This window comes from Petaurus breviceps, unplaced genomic scaffold (assembly GCF_028583685.1).
Source record: "Petaurus breviceps papuanus isolate PSGF00001 unplaced genomic scaffold, PetGlider_PUasm1.0 220, whole genome shotgun sequence".
Taxonomy (NCBI): Eukaryota; Metazoa; Chordata; class Mammalia; order Diprotodontia; family Petauridae; genus Petaurus; species Petaurus breviceps.
Window position 1 is genome coordinate 30,677 of NW_027185876.1, and position 21,216 is coordinate 51,892.

The 21,216-nt window shown below is 39.8% G+C and overlaps 1 protein-coding gene across 3 annotated transcripts in view; it reads left to right on the forward strand.

Annotated features, from left to right (window-relative positions):
• The window catches only part of LOC138166139 (guanylate-binding protein 1-like), a 27,456-nt gene extending 11,022 nt beyond the window's left edge, over window positions 1-16,434 (forward strand). Inside the window, exons 2-12 of one of the 3 annotated variants that reach the window (XR_011169541.1) lie at window positions 1,662-1,870; window positions 5,771-5,898; window positions 6,089-6,198; window positions 7,486-7,670; window positions 8,044-8,286; window positions 9,186-9,466; window positions 10,687-10,899; window positions 11,105-11,207; window positions 11,457-11,643; window positions 13,929-14,138; window positions 15,538-16,434. Coding sequence is in view for 1 of the 3 variants with exons in the window: in XM_069094544.1 (XP_068950645.1) it covers window positions 1,681-1,870; window positions 5,771-5,898; window positions 6,089-6,198; window positions 7,486-7,670; window positions 8,044-8,286; window positions 9,186-9,466; window positions 10,687-10,899; window positions 11,105-11,207; window positions 11,457-11,635 (1,632 nt within the window). In the remaining 2 variants the exon portion in view is untranslated. Of the gene's footprint in view, window positions 1-1,661; window positions 1,871-5,770; window positions 5,899-6,088; window positions 6,199-7,485; window positions 7,671-8,043; window positions 8,287-9,185; window positions 9,467-10,686; window positions 10,900-11,063; window positions 11,208-11,456; window positions 11,644-13,928; window positions 14,316-15,537 lie in introns of those variants that run through there. The other 2 variants (XM_069094544.1, XR_011169542.1) reach the window with 2 other exon arrangements.
• Window positions 16,435-21,216: the final 4,782 nt, after the last annotated feature.

Here is a 21,216-nt window from a genome sequence, read left to right on the forward strand (position 1 = left end):
TATATATATATATATATATATATATACACATATATATACATATATTTGAATATTTGGTTTTAAAACTTTGAATTCCAGATTCATTCCCTTCCCCCCCCTGCCACCCACCCCCACTGGGGAGACAAGCAGTTCAGTATAGGTTGTACATGTGCGGCTAATGCAAAACAATAACATAGTAGATGTATTGTAGAAGACTGACTATATTTCCCTCCCTCCTATCCCACATCCCACTTGTTCTATTCTCTACTTTGATCCTGTCCCTTTTCAAAAGTGGGTGCTTCCAACTTCCCTCCCACCCAGCCTGCCCTCCCTTCCATCATCCCCCCTCACATCCCCTTCCCCCCCATTCTCCTGGAGGGTGAGATCCCCTATTTAGTGTGTAAAAGCCTTATTTCTAAGATAGAGAAGGAACTAATTCTAATCCATAAGAATAAAAGCCAATCTCCACTTGACAAATGGTCAAAGTATATAAACGAAGTTCTCGAGGGATGAAATCCAAGCTACCAACAACCAAATGAAAAAATACTCCAAGTCACTAATAATTAGAGAAATGCAAATTAAAGCAATTCTCAGGTTCTGTCTCACAAATGTCAGTTTGGCAAAGCTGAAAAAAAAGGAAAATGACAAATGCTGGAGAGGCAACAGGAAAATAGGCATATTAATACACTATTGGTGGATTCATTCTGGAAAGTAATTTGGAATAATGCCCCAAACCGAGAAATACCTCTATGAGGCTTATACCCCCAAAGAAATCAAAGAAAGAGGAAAAGGACCCATATATACAGAAATATATGTAGCAACTCTTTTTGTAATGACAAAGAACTGAAAACTTAAGGGAGCGCCCATCAGTTGGTGACAGTTGAGGAATTTATGGTCTATAAGTAAAATGATATATTACAGTGGTGTAAGAAATGATTTCAGAAAAGTCTTTTATCAATAGACGTGGAGAGAATTAAAGGAAACCAGGAGGTGAATTTATAAGAACAAGATGATAAAAATGAAAAAGGTTTAAAGATTTAAGAACTCTGATCAACACAAGGATTAGCCATGGTTCCAGAGGACAAATAATGAAGAAGACTACCCATATCCTGATATAGAGGTGATGGACCAAATATGCATAATGAAACAACACTGTGGGAAATGGACAATATGAAAATTTGTTTTGCTTTATGATGCATTTTTTTCTTTTTGTCAGTCAGTGGGAAAGGGAAAGAAAATATATTCTCGTTAACTAGAAAAAAGGGGTGAAAAGTTAAATTTATGAGTCAATTAATTCAAAGTCACACAAATACAGAGAACACTAACAGTACCTTCTCTCAAAGACTGGATTGTGGATTTGAAGAGGTGAAAGCTGTTTACTCCCAAATGTTTGGGTGTTTATTTTGATAAAGGAAGCAAAGTTCTGAACAGAGAGGCAAGAGGATGCTATCATAGATGATGGGAAGAAGCAGAAGTAAGGAGAGATCTCATGACTGCTGTGCAATGCCTCAGTACTTGGAAATTATATTGTGTGTAGAGAGGCAGCAGATGGTCATAGAGAGCCAGCCTGGGAGTCAGGAAGGCATGGATTAAAGGCCTTTATCAACACATGCTAGCCACATGACATGGGCAGGTCATTTAGGCTCTCAGTGCCCCAGTATACCAAACAATTTCTTTTTCAGATGACACACCACCTCCAGCATGGCCACTGATCTCTGGATGCCAGCCCCAATCTGCCTAATTGAGAACAGTAAGGGGCAACTGACAGTGAAGCAAGAAGCAGTGCAAGTGCTTGCTACAATTACCCAGCCCGTGGTAGTGGTGGCGATTGTGGGCCTCTACCGCACCGGCAAGTCCTACCTGATGAACAAGCTAGCAGGGCAAAGGTCAGGTAAGTGCATTAGAAAAGGTATGACAGGAGCCCTCTCCACATGCTGCACATTATCTATTCATGTGGGGGAGGTGGTGGTGGTGGTGACGATGACAATAATGATGAACTAGCATTTTTATAGCTACTTTCAGGTTTGTAAAGCATTTACCATATGGTCTCACCTTTGACTCTCAAAACAACCCTGGGGGGTAGGCAATATTATTATCCCCATTTTACAGGTGAGGAAGCTGAGGCAGGGAGAGGTGACACGTCTTGCTCAGGGTCACACAGCAAAAGTGTCCAAAGTAGGATTCGAACTCAGGTTTTCCTAGCTCTGGCAAGTGAGACTTCATTCTTAGCTTTCCTTCTCCCCCTCAGAGTGTTAGGGGGAAACAAAGCACAGCTTCCCTCCTTGCTGACACCTCTGCCTTAGTTGTTCCTTAGAAGACTCCTTTTACATTACAGCAGGGGTGCATTTAGGGTTAGAAATCATAGAATTGAATCACAGAGTTAGGTGAGACTCCAAAGGTCATCTAGTCCCAACTCATAACTGAAAAATAGTGCCCTCTCTAAAATATCACAGAAACACAGAATTTTAGAATTGGAAGGAATGTCTGTGCATCTGGTCCTATCTGCATCTGAAAAAGAATCACTATAAACCTAACTAACAAATAGCCATCTGGTCTCTGAGCCCAGAGGGCAGGAACTAGGAGCAGTGAATAGAAGCTGCAGAGAAAAACATTATCTATTAGCTACAAGGAAAGATTTTCTCACCATTAGAGCTATATTTAAGTAAAAAAAAAAAGACTAACTTCATTAGCTCTTTTGATCCTCAACACCACCCTTGGAGGTAGGAGGTGTTAGTATCCCAATTTACAGTGGAAGAAACTGAGACACACATAGATTAACTGACTTCCCCAGGGTCATACAACTGGAAAGTGTCTGAGCCTACATTTGAACTCAGGTCTTCCTGACTCAAGGCACCACCAGCTACCTCTATCAAGTATCATTCAAACAGCACAGAGTTGTCTTCCACACCTTCTGCAACTGTTAACTTCAGAATAAAAAGAAATTAGAGTAGATATAAAGTAACTATTCTACAAAGTAGGAGTTTTCACCTGGAATTAGTGAACTTCTTTAATAAATATTTTGATAAGTAGATTTCAATACAGTTAGTTTCCTTTCTAATTCTATGTATTTTATTTTATGCTTTCCAAAATATTATTCTGAGAAGGGATTCCAAGACTAAACCTGACAGTCAAAGGAGTTCATAATACAAAAAAATAAGATAAGTGAAGAACTTCTGCTATAAAGAGACAGAGAAAACCAGGTACAGAATAATTAAATTTGAATCCATAAGATTGGAACACTGCACAAGATAGAAACCCTCAAGAAATAACATAGAACTTAAATATTGGGACTCTACTCTCCCCCTCATCTAATCCATCCTACAAGTATGGTGTAGGTGGCACAAGCAGTCTTGCACGTTTAACTTCCAGACCTGGCTATGGTTATCCTTATCTGGTCCCCTCATGGCAGTAATTGATCCTGAACCTGATGCTAAGTATTAAGAGACTCAGGCTGCAACCTACATGTGCAGCCTTTTTGAATTGTTCATAGCATTTCCTGCCTCTATCATTCTTCACACTATCCTTTATGCCTCCACCCCAATCTCCACCAGACAAAATGCTCTCCATTTGGAGACCAGCTGAAATTCCACCTTCTTCACAAAGAGTTCCCTGATCACCATTTCCAGAATTCTACCCACTAAGTTCATGTAGGTTTCATACTTCTCATAGGCACTTTTCTAATTCATTTTGTGGTACTTGTCTTATCTTTACTAAGAAAGGGGAAGACCTTTAGGGAAATCTAACCATATCTATTTTGCACAGTATGCTCTGAAGTACCTAGAACAGCGCCATGCACGAAACAGGTTATCAGTAATTGTTTCTTAAATGAATCAGCAACTCAACAAATGCTGAGGATCCAAAGTCAAAAAAGAAAAAGGTCCTCAAAGACCTTATATTTGATCAAGGAAGATAATATGGAGATATAGATGTAGATATGTGTATGTATATGTATATAAGAATATCCAAGGTTAAAAGCAAGACTGCTAGAGGAGGACAGTAGCAGCTGGAGAAATCAAGAAAAGCTTAATTTAGAAAGAAGAGATTGATCAGAGTCCTGGAGAATGTAAGAGATTCTGTGATTTAAAGGAGAAGAGGTACTGCATTCCAGTCCTGGATAGAAGCCAGGTTTAAGGTATGCAGAGAGGAGATTGAGTGTTACATGTAGCAAATAGCAAAAATCAACAAGACTTGGGAATTAGTTGGAGATATGGGGAGAAGAGTGAGCACTCAGAAGCAAAAAATCTCCAATGACTAAAAGGATGGGGCCATCCTCAACAAAAGCAGGAACATTCAGAAGAGGGGCAGGTTTAGGGGCAAAGAATAACTAACCCTGTTTGGGGCATGTTGAACTTCAGATGCCCCTAGTATCAGAAGAGAGATATATGGAAATCATAAGTGAAAACTCCCTAGGTACTTCTGCTAATCTCTGAGGTACAAGAAACTATCCCCAGTTGTAGTATTTGGATTGTGGACCTAATTCTCATCTACTATCTAGTGATAATTTTAAAACAAGACATATAACATAAAACATTGATAGTACTGGATACGATCTCCTGACCTCTAACATTCCACTGTTAAGAAAGAGCATCATCAAATAGCAAGAATATTGGATCTGAAATCAGAAAACCTGGGTCCAAATTTCAGTCCTTCCTTTTATCTCCTGTGTGACTTTGGACAAAACATTTCACTTCTCTGGGCTTCCATTTCCTCACTGATCAAATAAGAGGGTTGGACCAGATGACCTTTAAGGTCGCTTCCAACTCTAAATCAATAATCCTAAAGGTATATACTGTTCTCTTCCAATAAATGATTAACATTACACAGTTGATGTATTGTTGGTGGAGTTGTGAAGTGATCAAACCATTCTGGAGAGCTATTTGAAACTATGCCCAAAGGACAATCATACTCTCTGATTCAATAATACCATTATGAGGTCTGTATCCCAAAGAGATCATTAAAAAAGGTTAAAGGACCTACATGTAGAAAGATATTTATAGCAGCTGTTTTTGTGCTGGCAATGAATTGGAAATTAAGGGAATGCCCATTAACTAGGCAATGGTTGAAAAAGTTGTGGTATATGAATAATGTAATGGAATACTATGGTTCCATAAGAAATGATGAACAGTCAGATTTCAGAAAAACCTGGAAAGACTTACATGAACTGATGCTGAGTGAAGTGAATAGAACCAGGAGAACTTTGTACACAGTAACAGCAACATTGTGCAATGATCAACTAGACTTAGCTCTTCTCAGCAATGCAATGATCTAAGATGATTCCAAAGGACTTATAATGGAAATGTCATCCACATCCAGAGAAGGAACAATGGAGTCTGAAAGCAGATTGAAGCTTATGACTTCATTTTGTTTTGTTTTGTTTTGTTGGGGGGGGGGGGGAATGGGTCATGATTTTTCCCTTTTGTCCTGTTTCCTCACTGATCAAATAAGAGGCTTGGACTAGATGATCTTTAAAGTATTTTACAACATGCCCAGTGTGAAAATATGTTTAATATGAATGCACATGTATAACCCATCCCAGATTACATGCAGCTTGGGTGGGGGGGAGAGGAGAGAGAGAAAGAGAAAGATTTGGAATAAAAATCTTATAAAAAGTGAATGTTGAAAATTTTTACATGTAATTAGAAAAAATAAAATACTACTTAAAAATTTTAAAAGAATCCCTTCTACAACATAACTAAAAAAAAATTACACAGCTGTATCAATCCCCAAGACACTCATCAAATATGAAAGTCTCCAGATTGTTCCATGCTCCTCTCTCCAAACTCTTGTGCAGGTTTCTCCCTTGGCTCCACAGTGCAGTCTCACACCAAGGGCATCTGGATGTGGTGTGTCCCTCATCCCAAGAAACCAAATCACACCCTTGTTCTCCTGGACACTGAGGGCCTGGGTGATGTGGAGAAGGTAAGAAGGGAGGACACTGTTCATGACTGATTATGAGAGAGAGCACATTAGTATTATTATAGGTCTTGGGCCTGTAAAAACCCAAGAGAGCTGGATTTTCATCTAGTATATAAATATGCTAATCCAGGAGCTGACATGGGAATGGAAAGGTATCAGGCAACAAAGCCAGGACATGTTTTCTGATTCCTAGGGCGACAACAAGAATGACACATGGATCTTTGCCCTGGCCGTGCTGCTGAGCAGCACCTTTGTCTACAACAGCATGGGCACCATCAACCAGCAGGCCATGGACCAGCTGCAGTATCCTTTCTGGGATCCAGGGCAAAAGCCAAGCGCAAGGGAACAACAGCATTCTGTCCTTGACATTGCTCTCTAAAACCCACGGTCTATCAAATTAAGGGCAAGTGTGAGAGACAAAAAAAAGTATAAGGAAATGCTCACATGCTTTTCTGAAAACAGGACCACAGACATACCAAGACATGGTCAGGAGGTATAACCTCCCCTCCTCAGCTAGCTCCGGGACAAAGTGTGAATTCTCCTTGACCTGGGGTCTCTTGGCCCTAGTGGCCAGGCACTAGCTCAAGTTCATGGCTTCCACGTTAGGCAGGATTGAAGAGCAACAATCAATTAATCAATTTTAAATAATAAATATTATGCACTTACCATATGCCAGGCACTGTGCTAAGTGTTAGATATACACAAAGAGGCAAAAGACAATCCCTGCCCTCAAGGGACTCACAATCTAATGGAGGAAGACAACAAACACATAAACACATACAAACTATATGCAGGATAAAAAGAAAATAATTAATGAAGGGGAGACACTAGCATTAAATAATTGAGGAACTGAGGCTGAGGTTAAGTGACTTGCCCAGAGGCATACGGCTATAAGTATCTGAGATAGGATTTGAACTGAGGTCTTCCTGATTCCAGGTCTACTTGCTCTATCCACCTGCAACCCAGCTACCTAGAAAGACTTGCACAGCAGAGAATCACAAGCACCACCGAAAAGGTGACCTGGAGTTCTCCCCCTTCCTAGTAGCAAGATACATAAACTATGCAAGGCCTGGGGTGATGAGGTTGATTCCTCAGTGACTGAGTTCTTTACTACAAATAGAGTGGGGCCATGAGGAGAAGAGAGCTACTTGAATCACTGTCTCATCCCACAAAGGACAAAGTAGGAGGTCAACTCTCTGGCAAACCTAAGTTCTTTACCCAAAGGGATGGAAGGGAGGGGATCACAACTTTCTTCATTGTTTGTGACTCAGGTATGAGTCTTTTGCATTTATTGTTAGGTTAATAAAGCTAGTTAGTCTGAATGTTTGCAGGGGAAATGAAGCCCCTACTGAAAGCCAAATGAGACAAATAATGACATTTCCAGGGACATGAGAAAGTTATTTTCTGAGCAACTCTCTAAAAAGTGACCTGGGCAGATCACTTTGGGCCAAGTTAAAAACTAACACATGGAATATGTTGCTTCATAACCAAGTGGGAAATCATTTGAGGGAAATGAAAGAATGAGGGCTTTTCTGAATTAAAGGTGAATTCCTTCTCTTTTCTACTACTTTTCCTTAATTCACAATCCAGCTATGTGACAGAGCTGACACAACGAGTCAGAGTCAGTACAGCAGAGGTGGAAGACTCAACTAACTTTGTAAACTTCTTTCCAGACTTTGTGTGGACTGTGCGTGATTTCACCTTAGAGCTGAAAATCAATGGGCAGCCCATCACCTCTGATGAGTACCTGGAGAAGGCCCTAAAACTCAAAGAAGGTCTGAGAAACTGAGGGTTGGGTTTTGTCTGGAGACAAAAGGGCAGGAGCACCTTCTGTAGAATCATGGTTCTCTGTTCTGAATTTAAATTTGTCTAGTTAAGGTCCTTGGCTATGTGGACAAGGGTATGTCATTCAGTGCTTGGCTGGGATCTCCATGTCTATCCAGCCCTAGAACAAATGCCTTCTTCTTAGTCTTTCTTTATGTTTAATTACCCATCACTTTGGTTATCACATTGGGGTGGGGGTTGGGGGAAACTGTACTGAGTGAAAGGATTGAGAAGGGACAAAATGTCAGAGAACTTCTCAAAGTTCAGCCTTAATGAGGTAACATATAAATCCTCCGTCCCTTCCATTGCCTTCCCTTCCCCCAGGTACCAGTGATGGAGTCCACATGTTCAATCTACCCCGGCAGTGCATCCACCAATTCTTTCCTAAGAAGAAGTGTTTTATCTTTGAACCACCCACTCATGGTAAAAAGCTTGCCCAGCATGAGAAACTTCATGACAGTGAACTAGAGGCTGACTTTGTCGAACAAACTGAAACCTTCTGCTCCTATATCTTCCAACATTCCAAAGTAAAAACTGTCCATGGAGGCATCACAGTCAATGGGCCCCGTGAGTCCTTTCTCCTTACTCTTTGTCCCTAAAGGAGTTTTCCGTTTTTAATGGAAAAGAAGAGGAGGGGGTGTAAAAGATAAGCACACTGAAGGTAGTCACAGATACCGAATATAATCTGACCAATCACGTGTCACATTTATCAAACATTGGGTATCTAGGTAGTACAGTGGATTTGGAGTCAGGAAGACACGAGTTCAAATTCTGCCTAACACAATTACTAGCTAGGTGACCCTGGGCAAATCACATAAATTCTCTTAGCCTCAGCTTTCTCATGTAAAATGGGGATAATAATAATAGTACCTACCTCGTATATTGTTTAAACATGAAGATCATATGACATAATGTGTAGATTGCTTGGCAAACCTTAAAGTACCATATAGATGTTATTAATTATTATTATTGCTGTCACTGTTATCATTATCATTATTATTAATTGCCTAAAGAATTTTACAAGGGGCGGCCAGGTGGCTCAGCGAGTAAGAGCACCGGCTCCAGTGTCGGGATGACCTGGATCAAATCCAGGCTCAGATACTCAGCACCACACCCAGAAATAATAACTGGCCGTGTAACCTTGAGCAAGTTACTTAACCCTGATTGCTTTAAAAAAAAAAAAAAGAATTTTACAGGCTCCTATCCATTGCTTCTCATTATTGCTATTTTGAACACTTCTTGTTCCCATATAAAAAAACTTCCTGAAAGGTTTACAGAATCATAAAATGTTAGAGTTGGAAGGGGCTAATTTGAAAACCTTTAAGACTCTATGTCTAAGACTTTCCCAATGGTGTGATAATTAAGATATAGCGAAAAGTGAAGGGTACATACCCATTACTTAATATGATAGGTTCTGAGTATTCTCCTAATGGCTCTGACCTCTTTTGTTTTCCTTCTCTCTATAGGTCTAGAGATCCTGGTCCTGACCTATGTCAAGGCCATCACCAGTGGAGATATGCCCTGTATGGAGAACGCAGTCCTGGCACTCGCTCAAATAGAGAACTCAGCTGCAGTTCAAAAGGCCCTTACACACTATGAAGAGATGATGAAACAAAGGGTCCAGTTCCCCACAGACACCCTTAGGGAATTGTTGGACATACATGCCACCTGTGAAAGGGAAGCCACTGAAGTCTTCATCAAGGATTCTTTCAAGGATGTGGACCAGAAATTCCAGAAGGAATTGATGGTACTTTGGCTTTTTTTATTTGTTTCACGGAAAGGAGGGTGGGCCCAAAAAGGAAAAAAGAGGACTCTTTCTCAGCAAGCAATAACTTACTAGAGTCTAAGGTCATAGCCTTCAGTCAGTCATTCATGTGACCCTGAAAGTTCATTTGCTACCTTCTTTATTTAAAGGAGCCACATGGCAATTATTTTCTCTAAAGATGCTAGTACAGGAATTTCTATCCTGAGGCTCTGTGAACTTGCTTTTTAAACATAACTGTATTTCAGTATAATTTCTTTTCTTTGTAATTCTATGCACTTTATGCATTTAAAAAATTATCGGGGGGCGGCTAGGTGGCACAGTGAGTAAGAGCACCGGCCCCGGAATCAGGAGGACCCGAGTTCAGTTCTGGCCTCAGACACTTAACACCCACACACAAAAATACTAGCTGTGTAACCTTGGGCAAGTTACTTAACCCCAATTGTCCTCCAAAAAGCAAAAAAAAAAAATTATCTAAGAAGGGGCAGCCAGGTAGCACAGCGAATAAGAGCACCGGCTCCAGTGTCGGGATGACCTGGGGATAGAATCCGGGCTCAGACACTTAGCAACCACCCAGAAACACCTGGCCATGTAACCTTGAGCAAGTTACTTAACCCTGATTGCTTAATAAAAAAAAATTATCTAAGAAGAGGCCCATAGGCTTCCTCAGACTGCCAAAGGGCCTGAAAGGAAAACAAGGCTCTTCCTGAGAACAACACTTCACTGGTGTCTAAGTTCATGGTTTTCAGTCAGTCATGTGACACTGAAAGTACATTTGTAACTTTTTTTAAGTAAAAGAGTTACATGGCAACTGTTTTCCAAAAGATGCTGGTTGACTATGATACTGTAATATATTTATTATTAATGTTGAGAAATTTAAGTTTGCACATGAAAGAATTTGAAGAATTGGGGATTGTGGTCTAAGGCATAGATAATAAAGGAAAAGGGCTTTAGGAAATTACATATTGTCCAGGCTAATTTGTCCTCTTCCCGTAATCTTTCATATCTCTTTTGACAGATAGCAGAGGATACTATAAAAGCAGGTCAAGTATGATCCTGCTTGGAATGCCTGTGAACATGCATAGGTGGAAGCGGGAGGGGGAAAAGATTTTTTTTTAAGAATACATTTCTAGAAATCCTGATAAGTTCCTGATACTCTCCCAACTGTACCCTTTACCTCTCATTTCCTTTATATTGCTCCGAAGAGCCAGCTAGAAGCCAGACGAGATGCCTTTTGTAACCAGAACCTGAATGAGTCAGCACAGTGTTGCAGAGTTTTGCTCCAGGATATTTTCAGGCCTCTGGAGGAAGGGGTGAAGCAAGGGGCCTTCTCTAAACCAGGCGGCTATGGGTTCTTTCTACAGAAGAAGCAAGAGCTCATAGTGAAGTACAGCCAGCAGCCCAAGAAGGGAGTACAGGTAAATCAATCCCTGCATTAGTGACTGATTCATGTTAGAGGTGAAGGGGGAACTTTAGGAGCCATTTCCAAGTCCTGAGGTAAACGACAATAGTGCCACATGGAATGGGCCACTGTCAAGGCCAGTGTCACGTGAACAGCTAACCTTTGACTTTACCCCCACAGCTTTATTTCCTTTTTGCAATTCACTGTATTACCATTGCCAGGCTGAGGAGACTCTACAGGAATACCTAAAGTCCAAGGAAGACATAGCTAAAACGATTGAGCACACAGATCAAGCACTCACAGCAAAAGAAAAGGAGATTGTTGGTAAGAAACATGGAAACGAGACACGAGATAGTCGGAGAAGCTAAAGCATCTTCATTTCACTGGGACATTTAGAATTCAGCAAAGGTCCATCTCTGAGTACACATACACGGGTGACCTTGGTGAAGAATGATAGTTGAAGGCTGTAAGAAATCTGACATAGAGGCAATAGCAAGTGTGGATGAAAGTTAGCTGGGGGACAAGCGGTCTTTAGCTGTGCAGTAAGTGTTCCTGATTTTTCATCCTCTGCAGCTGAGAGAACAAGGGCTCAAGCTGCAGAGGCTGCTTCAAGGCAGCTGGAGGAACTGCAGAAGAGGGATCAAAAGATACAGGAGCAGAAGAAGAGTCACCTGGATGACTTGAAGGAAGTTCCTGCAAGGGTGGAGGCTGAGGTGAACCGCTGGCGTAAGCGTGTGAGGAAGCTGTTCTGAAATGCCAGGTATCTTCTGCTCAATGGCTTAACCCATACTCCACAGACTTTTAAACACCATGCATTTTTAAAGACTTGTAGGACTTTAGCTTTAGGAAGGGGCTTAGAGATCATCTAGTCTAAGCTTCTGATTTTAGAGATGGAAAATCAAGGCTCATGGAAGGAGAGATTTGCCGAAGTTCACACAGCTAAGTAGAGGAAGAGCAGAGACTAAATCTTTTGAGAAATAATTTATTTTTCAGTCCTGAAACTTTTATTTTTGTCATCAGTTTGAAATAATGATGATAGCAATTACATACATTTTAAGGTATACAAAGCTCTCTACACATTTTGTGTCATTTGGTCCTCACAACAAGCCTGGAAAGCAGGTGCTATTATTCTCATTTTATATATGAGTGACCTGAGGTTGAAGCAGGTAAGCTACTTGCCCAAGGTCACACAGCTAGTGAGTGTCCAAGGTAGGATTTGAACTCAGATCTTCCTGACTCTAGGTACAACCTTCTATTCTTTGTGCTTCCTGGCTGATGGAAATGTGTAATTACATACTTTATACTATGTAATTATATGCATAATTATGTAATTTACACTATATAAGACTTTTAGATTTCTCTGACCTGAGGTCACACAAATTCTATGAATTTTTTACTTATTTCTTTTAAAATAGAAAACTGTCAGGTGTTTTTTTTTCCTATACCTTCTGGGATCCCAATTAATCTAATGTCTCATCTTCTTAATCTATTTTCCAAATCTGTTTCTTTATCCTGCATTGTCTCTTAGTTCTGTGAATAGGACTGTTCTTTTCAATATTCTTTTAATTGTGTTGAACTACATTTATGTTGCTATCTGCTGCTTTCTGTGATGTTTAAATGTCATGTTGCTAGTTATTTTTACCATTTATTCCATTATCTCTAACTTTATGTTTGTATGTATGTTTGGGATGGGGGTTGGGAAGGAGGCTGAATTAGTTTCTTTACTTACAAAATCACAGAACTGATGAGTTGGAAAACTCCAGCCTCCATCTAGTCTAAACTACACACCAAAAACAGTCACACTACAAAGCATCAGGTGGTCATCCAGCCTTGGCTTAGAGACCTCTGAAGAGGTCACTGCCTCCTAAAGTAACCCCTTCCACCTGTGGGCAACTCTGTTAAATATGTATGTGTGTGTGTAAATAATATATGTATGTGTGTATTTGTACATATGCATCTATATCATGTATGTGGATATATGTATGTACATATCCTATATATGCATATGTACATATCCTATATATGCATGCATGTATCCTAAATTGGTCTCTTTGTGACTTTCACTTCTTACTACAAATTCTGCCCTCTGGGGTGAAAAGCAGTAAGTCTAATATCTCTTTCCATAGCCTTTCAAATACTTAAAGGTTTCTATCATATCCCCCCCTTCTCCCCTATACCCCCCATTTAGGCACCTCTTCTAGCTAAGAATTTCCTGTTCTTCCAAAGGAAGGAATAGACTTGAGGTCCACCACCATCTTGGTTGTCTTGTTCTGTATGCTATCAATCTCTATGCTGGCTATAGAACCAAACACAATACTCCAGGTATGTCCTGACCAAGGTAGAGTACCAAGGAACTAGAAACCATGTCACCCTTAAGGCAATCCATAATTGCATCAACTTTTTTGACCATATCACACTAGACTTAGTGAAATGGAAGTCCACTAAGACCCCAATATCTTTTTCAAACTGTTAACCATGCCATTCCTCTCTTGTCAGTTTCTTAAATCCAAGTACAAAACCTTGCATTGATCCAATGATCCCTATTAAATACTAGAAATGAGTGATATTGAGTAGGAGAGGCACTGTTCCACAATGGATAAAGATCTGACCTCAGAGCCAGGAGGACTTGGGTTCAAGCCCTGTTGTTAACCAGCACTTAGCCTGGCATATAGTGAGTGCTTAGTAGATGTTTATTGACTGATCAACAACAATACATCCTAAGTGACCCTAGGCAAGTCACTCAGTGCTTGAGACAACTCTCTAAGACTTCTGATGTGGGTACTCTGTGGACTTCCTCTGTCTGCCTTCTACATCCTATCCTGCTTCTTCTCTTCTCTCCCTGATCTTGGGTCAGCTTGTGATAGAAGCTGAGGCTTCAGCCCCATCCCCTTTTCACCCTAGTCCAAGGGCCAGGAGAGCATTCCTGCAATTTGTTGAGAGGTTCAGAAAGCTAGTTCCCTGGCTTGTGTTAGCTCTCCTGTGGTCCCAGACAGCTGTGTTGTCCCTTTATATGACTTGCTCTCAAACTGCATTTGTTCTCATCAGGAACAGGAAAAAAGAGGATTTAATGGCAAGAACTGCTCCAGTTTCAGCATCTGATCCAATCTTTCCCCAGCAAGATGGAAAACTTTTCCCTACAGGAAAAAAGCCATGTCATGCAGTTAAGACTGGAGCTTCCCCTCTTGCTCACTCTGATCTACAGCAAAACTTGAAGGAGAAGCTTCAGAACTGGAGAGATTTCATGGCAAATGGGAGGTAAATGATCACGGTGGGAGATGAAAAATGCCATCCACTTCCAAAGAAAAAACTGATGAGCTCTGGATGCAGATTAAAGCATGCTTTCTAAAATTTTGTTATTTTTTCTTGTTTTCTATGTGTGTTTTCTTTTGCAACACAGCTATAGAATATAGAAATATATATGATATAGAGAAATACGTTTTGCATGACTTCATTGATGTATATGTATTGCATAACTGACATCATACTGCTTACTTTCACATGGATAAGAAAGGGAAAGCAGAGAATTGAATGCAGAAGTTTAAAAAATTAATGTTAAAATTTTTAGAATTAATTGGGAAATATTTAAAAATAAATAAAAATATATTTTAAAAAGAGGTTGATATGAATTAGAAATGGTACTTCCAGATCTTGAACTATATTAAAAGGCAGGAGTCATTTAACTATCTGATATGTATTTTAAAATAGAGGTAGATCAGTAAAACAGACTGGACAAACAAGAATCATAAAAATATAGAACTCAACAAGCCATTGTTCAATAAACCAAAAAACATAAATTATTTAGGAGTACAACTATATTTGATTTTTTTTTACTGATTGGATAACTGGAAATAAATCACTCACAAACTGGAATTCAATCAATACCTTATATCATGTTCCACAAAACATTGGATAAATCACCTTAATATTAAAGATCATACTATAAAAATATTAGGAGAAAAGCAGATAATGTACTTTTCATATCTATAGGTAGGAAATATATTCTTAACCAAACAGGAGATAGAAGAAATCACAAAAGATAAAAACAGATATCTTGGTTACATGAAAATGAAAAACTTTTGCACAAACAAACCTAATGTACCTAGGATCAGAAGGGAAGTGGCCAAATGAGGGAAAAAATCTTTGTATTAAATTTTTCTGATAAGGGTTTGGTATCTAAGATATACATAAGACCCAAAACTATCCGCCAATGTTGTTACACTTTATTTTCTTTTTTTTTTTTTTTTTAAGCAATCGGGGTTAAGTAACTTGCTTAAGGTTACACGGCCAGTTATTTCTGGGTGTGGTGCTGAGTATCTGAGCCCAGATTTGATCCAGGTCATCCTGACACTGGAGCCAGTGCTCTTACTCGCTTAGCCACCTGGCTGCCCCTAAGCAATTGGGGTTAAGTAACTTGCTCAAGGTTACACGGCCAGGTGTTTCTGGGTGGGTGCTAAGTGTCTGAGCCCGGGATTTGATCTCCAGGTCTTCTCAACACTGGAGCCAGTGCTCTTACTCGCTGTGCTACCTGGCCGCCCCTGTATTTTATTTTCTAAGAGAACCAATGACATCCTGGTGTGATATCTTGACTCATGCATGAATTGGATTTAAGTGAGGAAGAATTCCACAAAGTCATCAGCCTCACTCTCTCTTCCAGAGCTATCAAAGTCCAGAGGCAAGACAAAAGTCAAGACAACTGGAAAGGACCCAGCATGCAGAGGATGTCCTTGGCATCTTTGATGTTGATCAAGCTCTAGGCACTTCATAGCACCTGCTTCAGTCACTTTCATGGTCGTTATAACAATTCACTACCCCCAAAACCCAGTGTCAAAGAATACGACCAAACAGTTCTCCAAAGAAGATTTGCACCATATTAATTACCAAAAGAAAAAATGTTTCAAATCATTCATAACAAAATAAGTGTAAAATAAAATAACCCTAATGTTTCATCTCACATTCTGCAAATGGGCAAAAATGTCAACATAGAAAGAGTCAATACTGGTGGGATGATAAGAGAGGGACTCTTGTACATTGTTGGTGAATCAGTACAACCATTTTGGAAAGCAATTTGAAATTATACAGAGTGATTAAAATATAGCATACCCTTTGACCCAATTATTCTACTACTAGTCATATCCAGTGGAGGGCACTGCCAAGAAGAAAGCTCCATCAAATACCAAAATATTTATAGCCGCATTTATTGTGATAGAAAACAACTAGAAACAAAATAAATGTCCATCAGTGGGCAAATTGATAAACAAACTGTGGTACATGAATGTAATGGAACATTAATGTCTTGTAAAAAATTACAAAAATGATTAATACGGAGAAGAAGGGAAAAATATACATGAATTGATGCATAGTGTATATACAAGGTCTATAGCAATGTAAATGGACCAAAGGAAAAAATATATGAGAACACATTCCTACCCCACCTCTTTGCAGAGGTGAAAATCCACAAGCATGATGAATACTTTAGACATTTTTGATATATTGATGAGTTATGCTGATTTTGTCCTGTGTTCCTCTTTCTGTCTTTAGAAATTATTCTTTGTTAGATGAGATGCTCTCTGAGAGGGGGAAGAAGGATACTGAGGAAAATTTTGGTAATTTAAAAAAAAACCACAAAAATATTTCACAAATGAATGCATTTACTTAGGTTACAAGAATACTGCTGTCAAACAAAGGGCAAGGATGCATGCGAGCAGTTCTGATTCTAGTTCAATTGAGCATCAAGACCTTACCTTGCCTCCTTTCATCTTCAGAGAGATGATTTTCAAGTGGAGACAAATTCAGCCCACTCAGAATGGAGAATGCACTGGGTCTTAAAGTGAAAAGTTGCCTCACTAGATGTTTTTATACAACCTGGAAGATACAAGGGATTATGTCACCAGTGCAATGCTGTCTGTTACTCATGAAACAAAGAATCCTTTCTGTTCTAGCTGCCTAAATGACAGGGGCTGTTGGTTAGCAGCATTCCCTGATTTCTCTATGCCTTATAATCCTAATCCTCCATAGCCTACAGATTTTCCTGTTGAAATTTTCTCTGTGCTGCAGGGTTTACTCACACCTAGCTAATGTGCTTAGACATTACTACAACCTACCACAGAGGTTTCAGGTTATTTTTTTCCCCAAATACTCTGGCTGTTTACAGCCTCAGGAGAAGATCACTTAAAGGTTAGGCCTGACTCGTGACTAAGATATCCCCCAAAAAGTAGTAGGAAAGGACTTAATGAACAATATACATCAGTTATACAACAGCAATTTATTTCTTCCACACAAAAGAAATGCTTAAATCACCAAAAACTAAAGAGTGCACACGGACAAAGACTTAAACACGAAGTCATAATTTAAAACTATTATGCTTTCCCAGAAGCTTGATATGTAAAACATCAAAATGTGGTGCATTTTACAGGAATACTGATGTGTTTCACCTTCATAGACTACTCTATGAACTATACATACATACTGAACATACACTATCTCCCTCCTCAAGGGCTTCTGGTAAGGTTGACCAAACAGTTAGCTCTTCCCTTTACCAGTGGCCAGCTTCTCCAAGAAGGGGTAAAATATCTCCAATGGATATTTCTCTCCTATCCTGGAGTTGGTACTAAGGTTGAGACCCAGAAGTTCTCAATTTCCTAAACTCACAAAGTTGTCTCCAAGACTGGAAAGTTCATCTCAAGATTTATATTCAATAAATGGCTGCCAGAAGCCCAAGGTTCAGGCCCGAGTTCATCAAGCTGAGCCTCATGTACAAATAACCACCATTTCTTTCAGGTGGGCAAAGGTGCCCCTGTACCCTATCATAGGCAGTCTTAGAAAAAAAAAAAGGGTTCCATGCTTCAAGTTGCAGAGGCAGGAAGAAAAAAAGAATCCCAAAGGCAGAGTTATTCCTTCAAAAGTCTACTGAATGGGCAGTGCTTTCTGATTCAGTGACCAATCTTTTTTTAATCAACCCCTTCCCCTGCTGCCAACATGGAGACCTTGGGATTGTTGCAACATCCCAAAGGGCCAAGTCTTTCAGCATAGCACTGAGCCCCAAGTGTTCCCAGCCATGTGTGCTCCTATGGAGTGTGTTCTAGCCACAATTAATAAGAGGGTCCCTGGGAAAAGGGATGGGGAGAGAAGGGAGTTGATTATATCCATTACATACAGTCCCAAACATAAATATATATATATATTTTTTAAATAACATGTTAACTTTTAAATGACATAAACATATTTATTTTAAATAACAAGTAAAAACAGGCTATATACAAAATAACATTATACATTGAATATAACATGCAAATAACATGTTCAATGCATATTTAACATAAGTGTTTAAATGACATGTAAGTATATTCTCCTGACTTTGAGATAGTCTATGAATCCTGGATGTAGACAAGCAATCAAGGACATTTAGACAGGCTTTTAGAATAAAAGGAATCAGTTCTAGTTAGATCCAAAGAAGTTTTGTATTATTCTACTTTGTCAGCTACTTCCCAAACTCTCCCTCCTATTAATCTAGACAGATACCACATTCTACCAATTGCCATAAAATCAGCAAAACCTCTTTTTATAAAAAATGAGCAGCCTTCCTTTCAAAATTTAATCTTGGGGATGATTCTGTCATTTTAACTAATGGGAATAATGCAAAATGATTAAATTTAGAAGCTGCAGCGCAAAGTAGGAACTTTCATTGTAAAAAAAGTCCATCATAAAATAATATATTCCATAAACCTTTGTCTTCAGTTGCTTTGCACAAAAAAATTCTTTGGGGAGCACCAGTACTGGAGTAATGAAGACCTGAGTTCAAATCTGGCCTCAGACACTTAGCACTTACTAGCCATGTGACCTTGGGCAAGTCACTTAACCCCAATTGTCCTGCCTTCCCCCCTCCAAAAAGCAAAAAAAAAATTCTTCCATGGCACCCAACACAATATTTTTAACCTCTCCTGCTTTGATCCTCTCCATAACAACAACAATAGCAACATTAATTATAATAATAGAAAAGATGATAATTAATAGCATATATATAGTACTTTAAGGCCTGCAAAGCACTTTACAAATATTATCTCATTTTATCCTCACAACAACCCTCAGGTTAGGAGGTATTATTATCCTCATTTTACAGATGAGTAAACTGAAGCAGAAACAGGGACCATGACTTGTCCAGGATCACACAACTAGCAAGTATCTGAGTCTGGATTTGAATTCAGGTCTTCCTGACTCCAGTTCTTACACTCTAACACATTCCTTTTGAACAGTTATTTCCCTGCTCCCTATACCTGAACAGTCCCCATATAGCTCAGTTATTAGGAGGAAAAGAGGAAGTCAGTCGGTTATTCAATTTTTTTAGAAAAATTTATTAATCTGCAGCTACATACAGAGCACTCACTGTGCTAAGGGTCAAATGTTATATTCTATACTCAGTACCAGTCCTCATGCACATTAAGACCTACAGAGATGTTAGTACTTCAAGTTTACTCAAATATATCTGTCTCGTCAGCCAGCACTAAGTACCCAAGTAAAGGTCCTTTCATCTAGACTAGAGACTGGCTCCCAAACTCCATGGTTCTTCTTCCATGCTTCCAGCTCTTGCCTGAATTCACCCAACTGTCACCTAGATTCATAGAAAGGCAGCTCCTGGTCCAGCCCCCCATCCAGCTCTCTGTCCAACTGCCAGTCTAGCTACACACATCAAGCTTAACAGTTACAACAATATTGACACACATTGCCGGAACTATCATCTCAATTCATTTTCTGCCTGTGAAATCAACACAGACCAACAGACAGGGTTTCTGTCTGAGAAACCAAACACAAATCATCAATAAAGTCCCAGGACCTCTGAAAACATCAGTAAAACCCTCCTTCAGGACTTCTATAAACAGACAGCAGGAAAGTCCCAGGTCTTAAGAACCAGTAGTAAAGTCTCAGGGCTTCTGTAACAACAGCAATGTCCTCTGTTAGCAGACAGGTCTGACAAAGTAACATCAATACAGACTGAACAGAGTGCTGGCACCACAGACATCCTTCCTCTCCAGTTCTGCTCAGTTCCAGCTTGTGCTGAGCTTTTATATCCTCAGCTCCATCCTGTTCTGCTCTTCCTCTTACGTCCTTCCTGTTCTGGTCTTTGACAAGTTCCTCCCACTGTGGGCTTCACAGGTTCTTTTCTAACAAAGACTTGATATAATCATAGGTCTGACTCAAAGGCACTTGAAAAGCTGAAACAAGGAACTAAGTCAGGTTCCTGCCCCTCATTTCACCTTCCTTTTATTTCATGTATTCCCTCTAGAAGCCTCAGAGGTGGCAGGTTCACTGGTTGTGCTCATTGTGTTTTCAGCTTTTTCAGTGTATTAAGTATGCTGATTTTTTTCCTCTTCTTTCTTTTGGCATTAAAATAATTTATTATATGAGTGGCTCTCTAGGAGGGGAAGAAGGAGAGATACTGGGGGAAACTATGATGATGTAAAAAAATAAAATCTAATAAAACTATTTTTATAAAAAGTATGAAAGCTCCTTTAGGTCAGGGTCTATCTTGTTTTTGTTTTTATTTATATTCTCAGTGCTTAGTAGAGTACCTGGCACATAGTACTGTTAGCATGCAATTTTCTCTTCATGCCATACATTTCCTTCAATCACATCCTTTACAGCTGTTTTTCTTCAGGGCTCCTTACTGGTTATATGCTGCAGCCTCACAAGCCCACCACATACCTCTCCATTGCCCTCCATGTGATGATGACCTGTAGTTCTTTGGGGGCAGCAGCATTCTGAGTGTCTCTATACCCTGGCTCACATAGCTACCTCAGATGGCTTCTGAGATCCCTTTAAATTTTGACCAGACTGTGATTCTCCAGGCACCTTTAACTGCCTTTTTCTCAAGGAATACTCTATAATATCACTCAAGCCTTCTATCTCTTTTCCTTTCAAGCCATCTTTTATACCCTGTCTCCCCTAAAACACACTACCCAGTAGTCCCTCCTGCTTTGTTAGTTTCCCAGTTTGGCATTTCCTTGGTCCACACCATCCAGGTTCAATTCTCAGGTCACAATAACCCCCTCGCCATCAAACTGTGTCAATTCCTGGTTTAGACTGAGCCCTCCTACCCTCTCAATCCAAGTCCCTCTCCTTTGGTCACATCTTAAGCCCTCCATCCTCTTCTTCCTCATCCTCAACCAGGCCAGGAAGCTCCCTACTCAGCCAACTCCTTTCCTCCTTCAACCTATCATTCAGACTAGATTTTCCTCTCTCAGATGTAACCCTCCTCCTCTCCTCAGCTTCAAACCCAATTTTATTAGGACAGACATCACAACCTCTTGATTTACCCTGACTCGAAGTGCCAAGGAGCAAC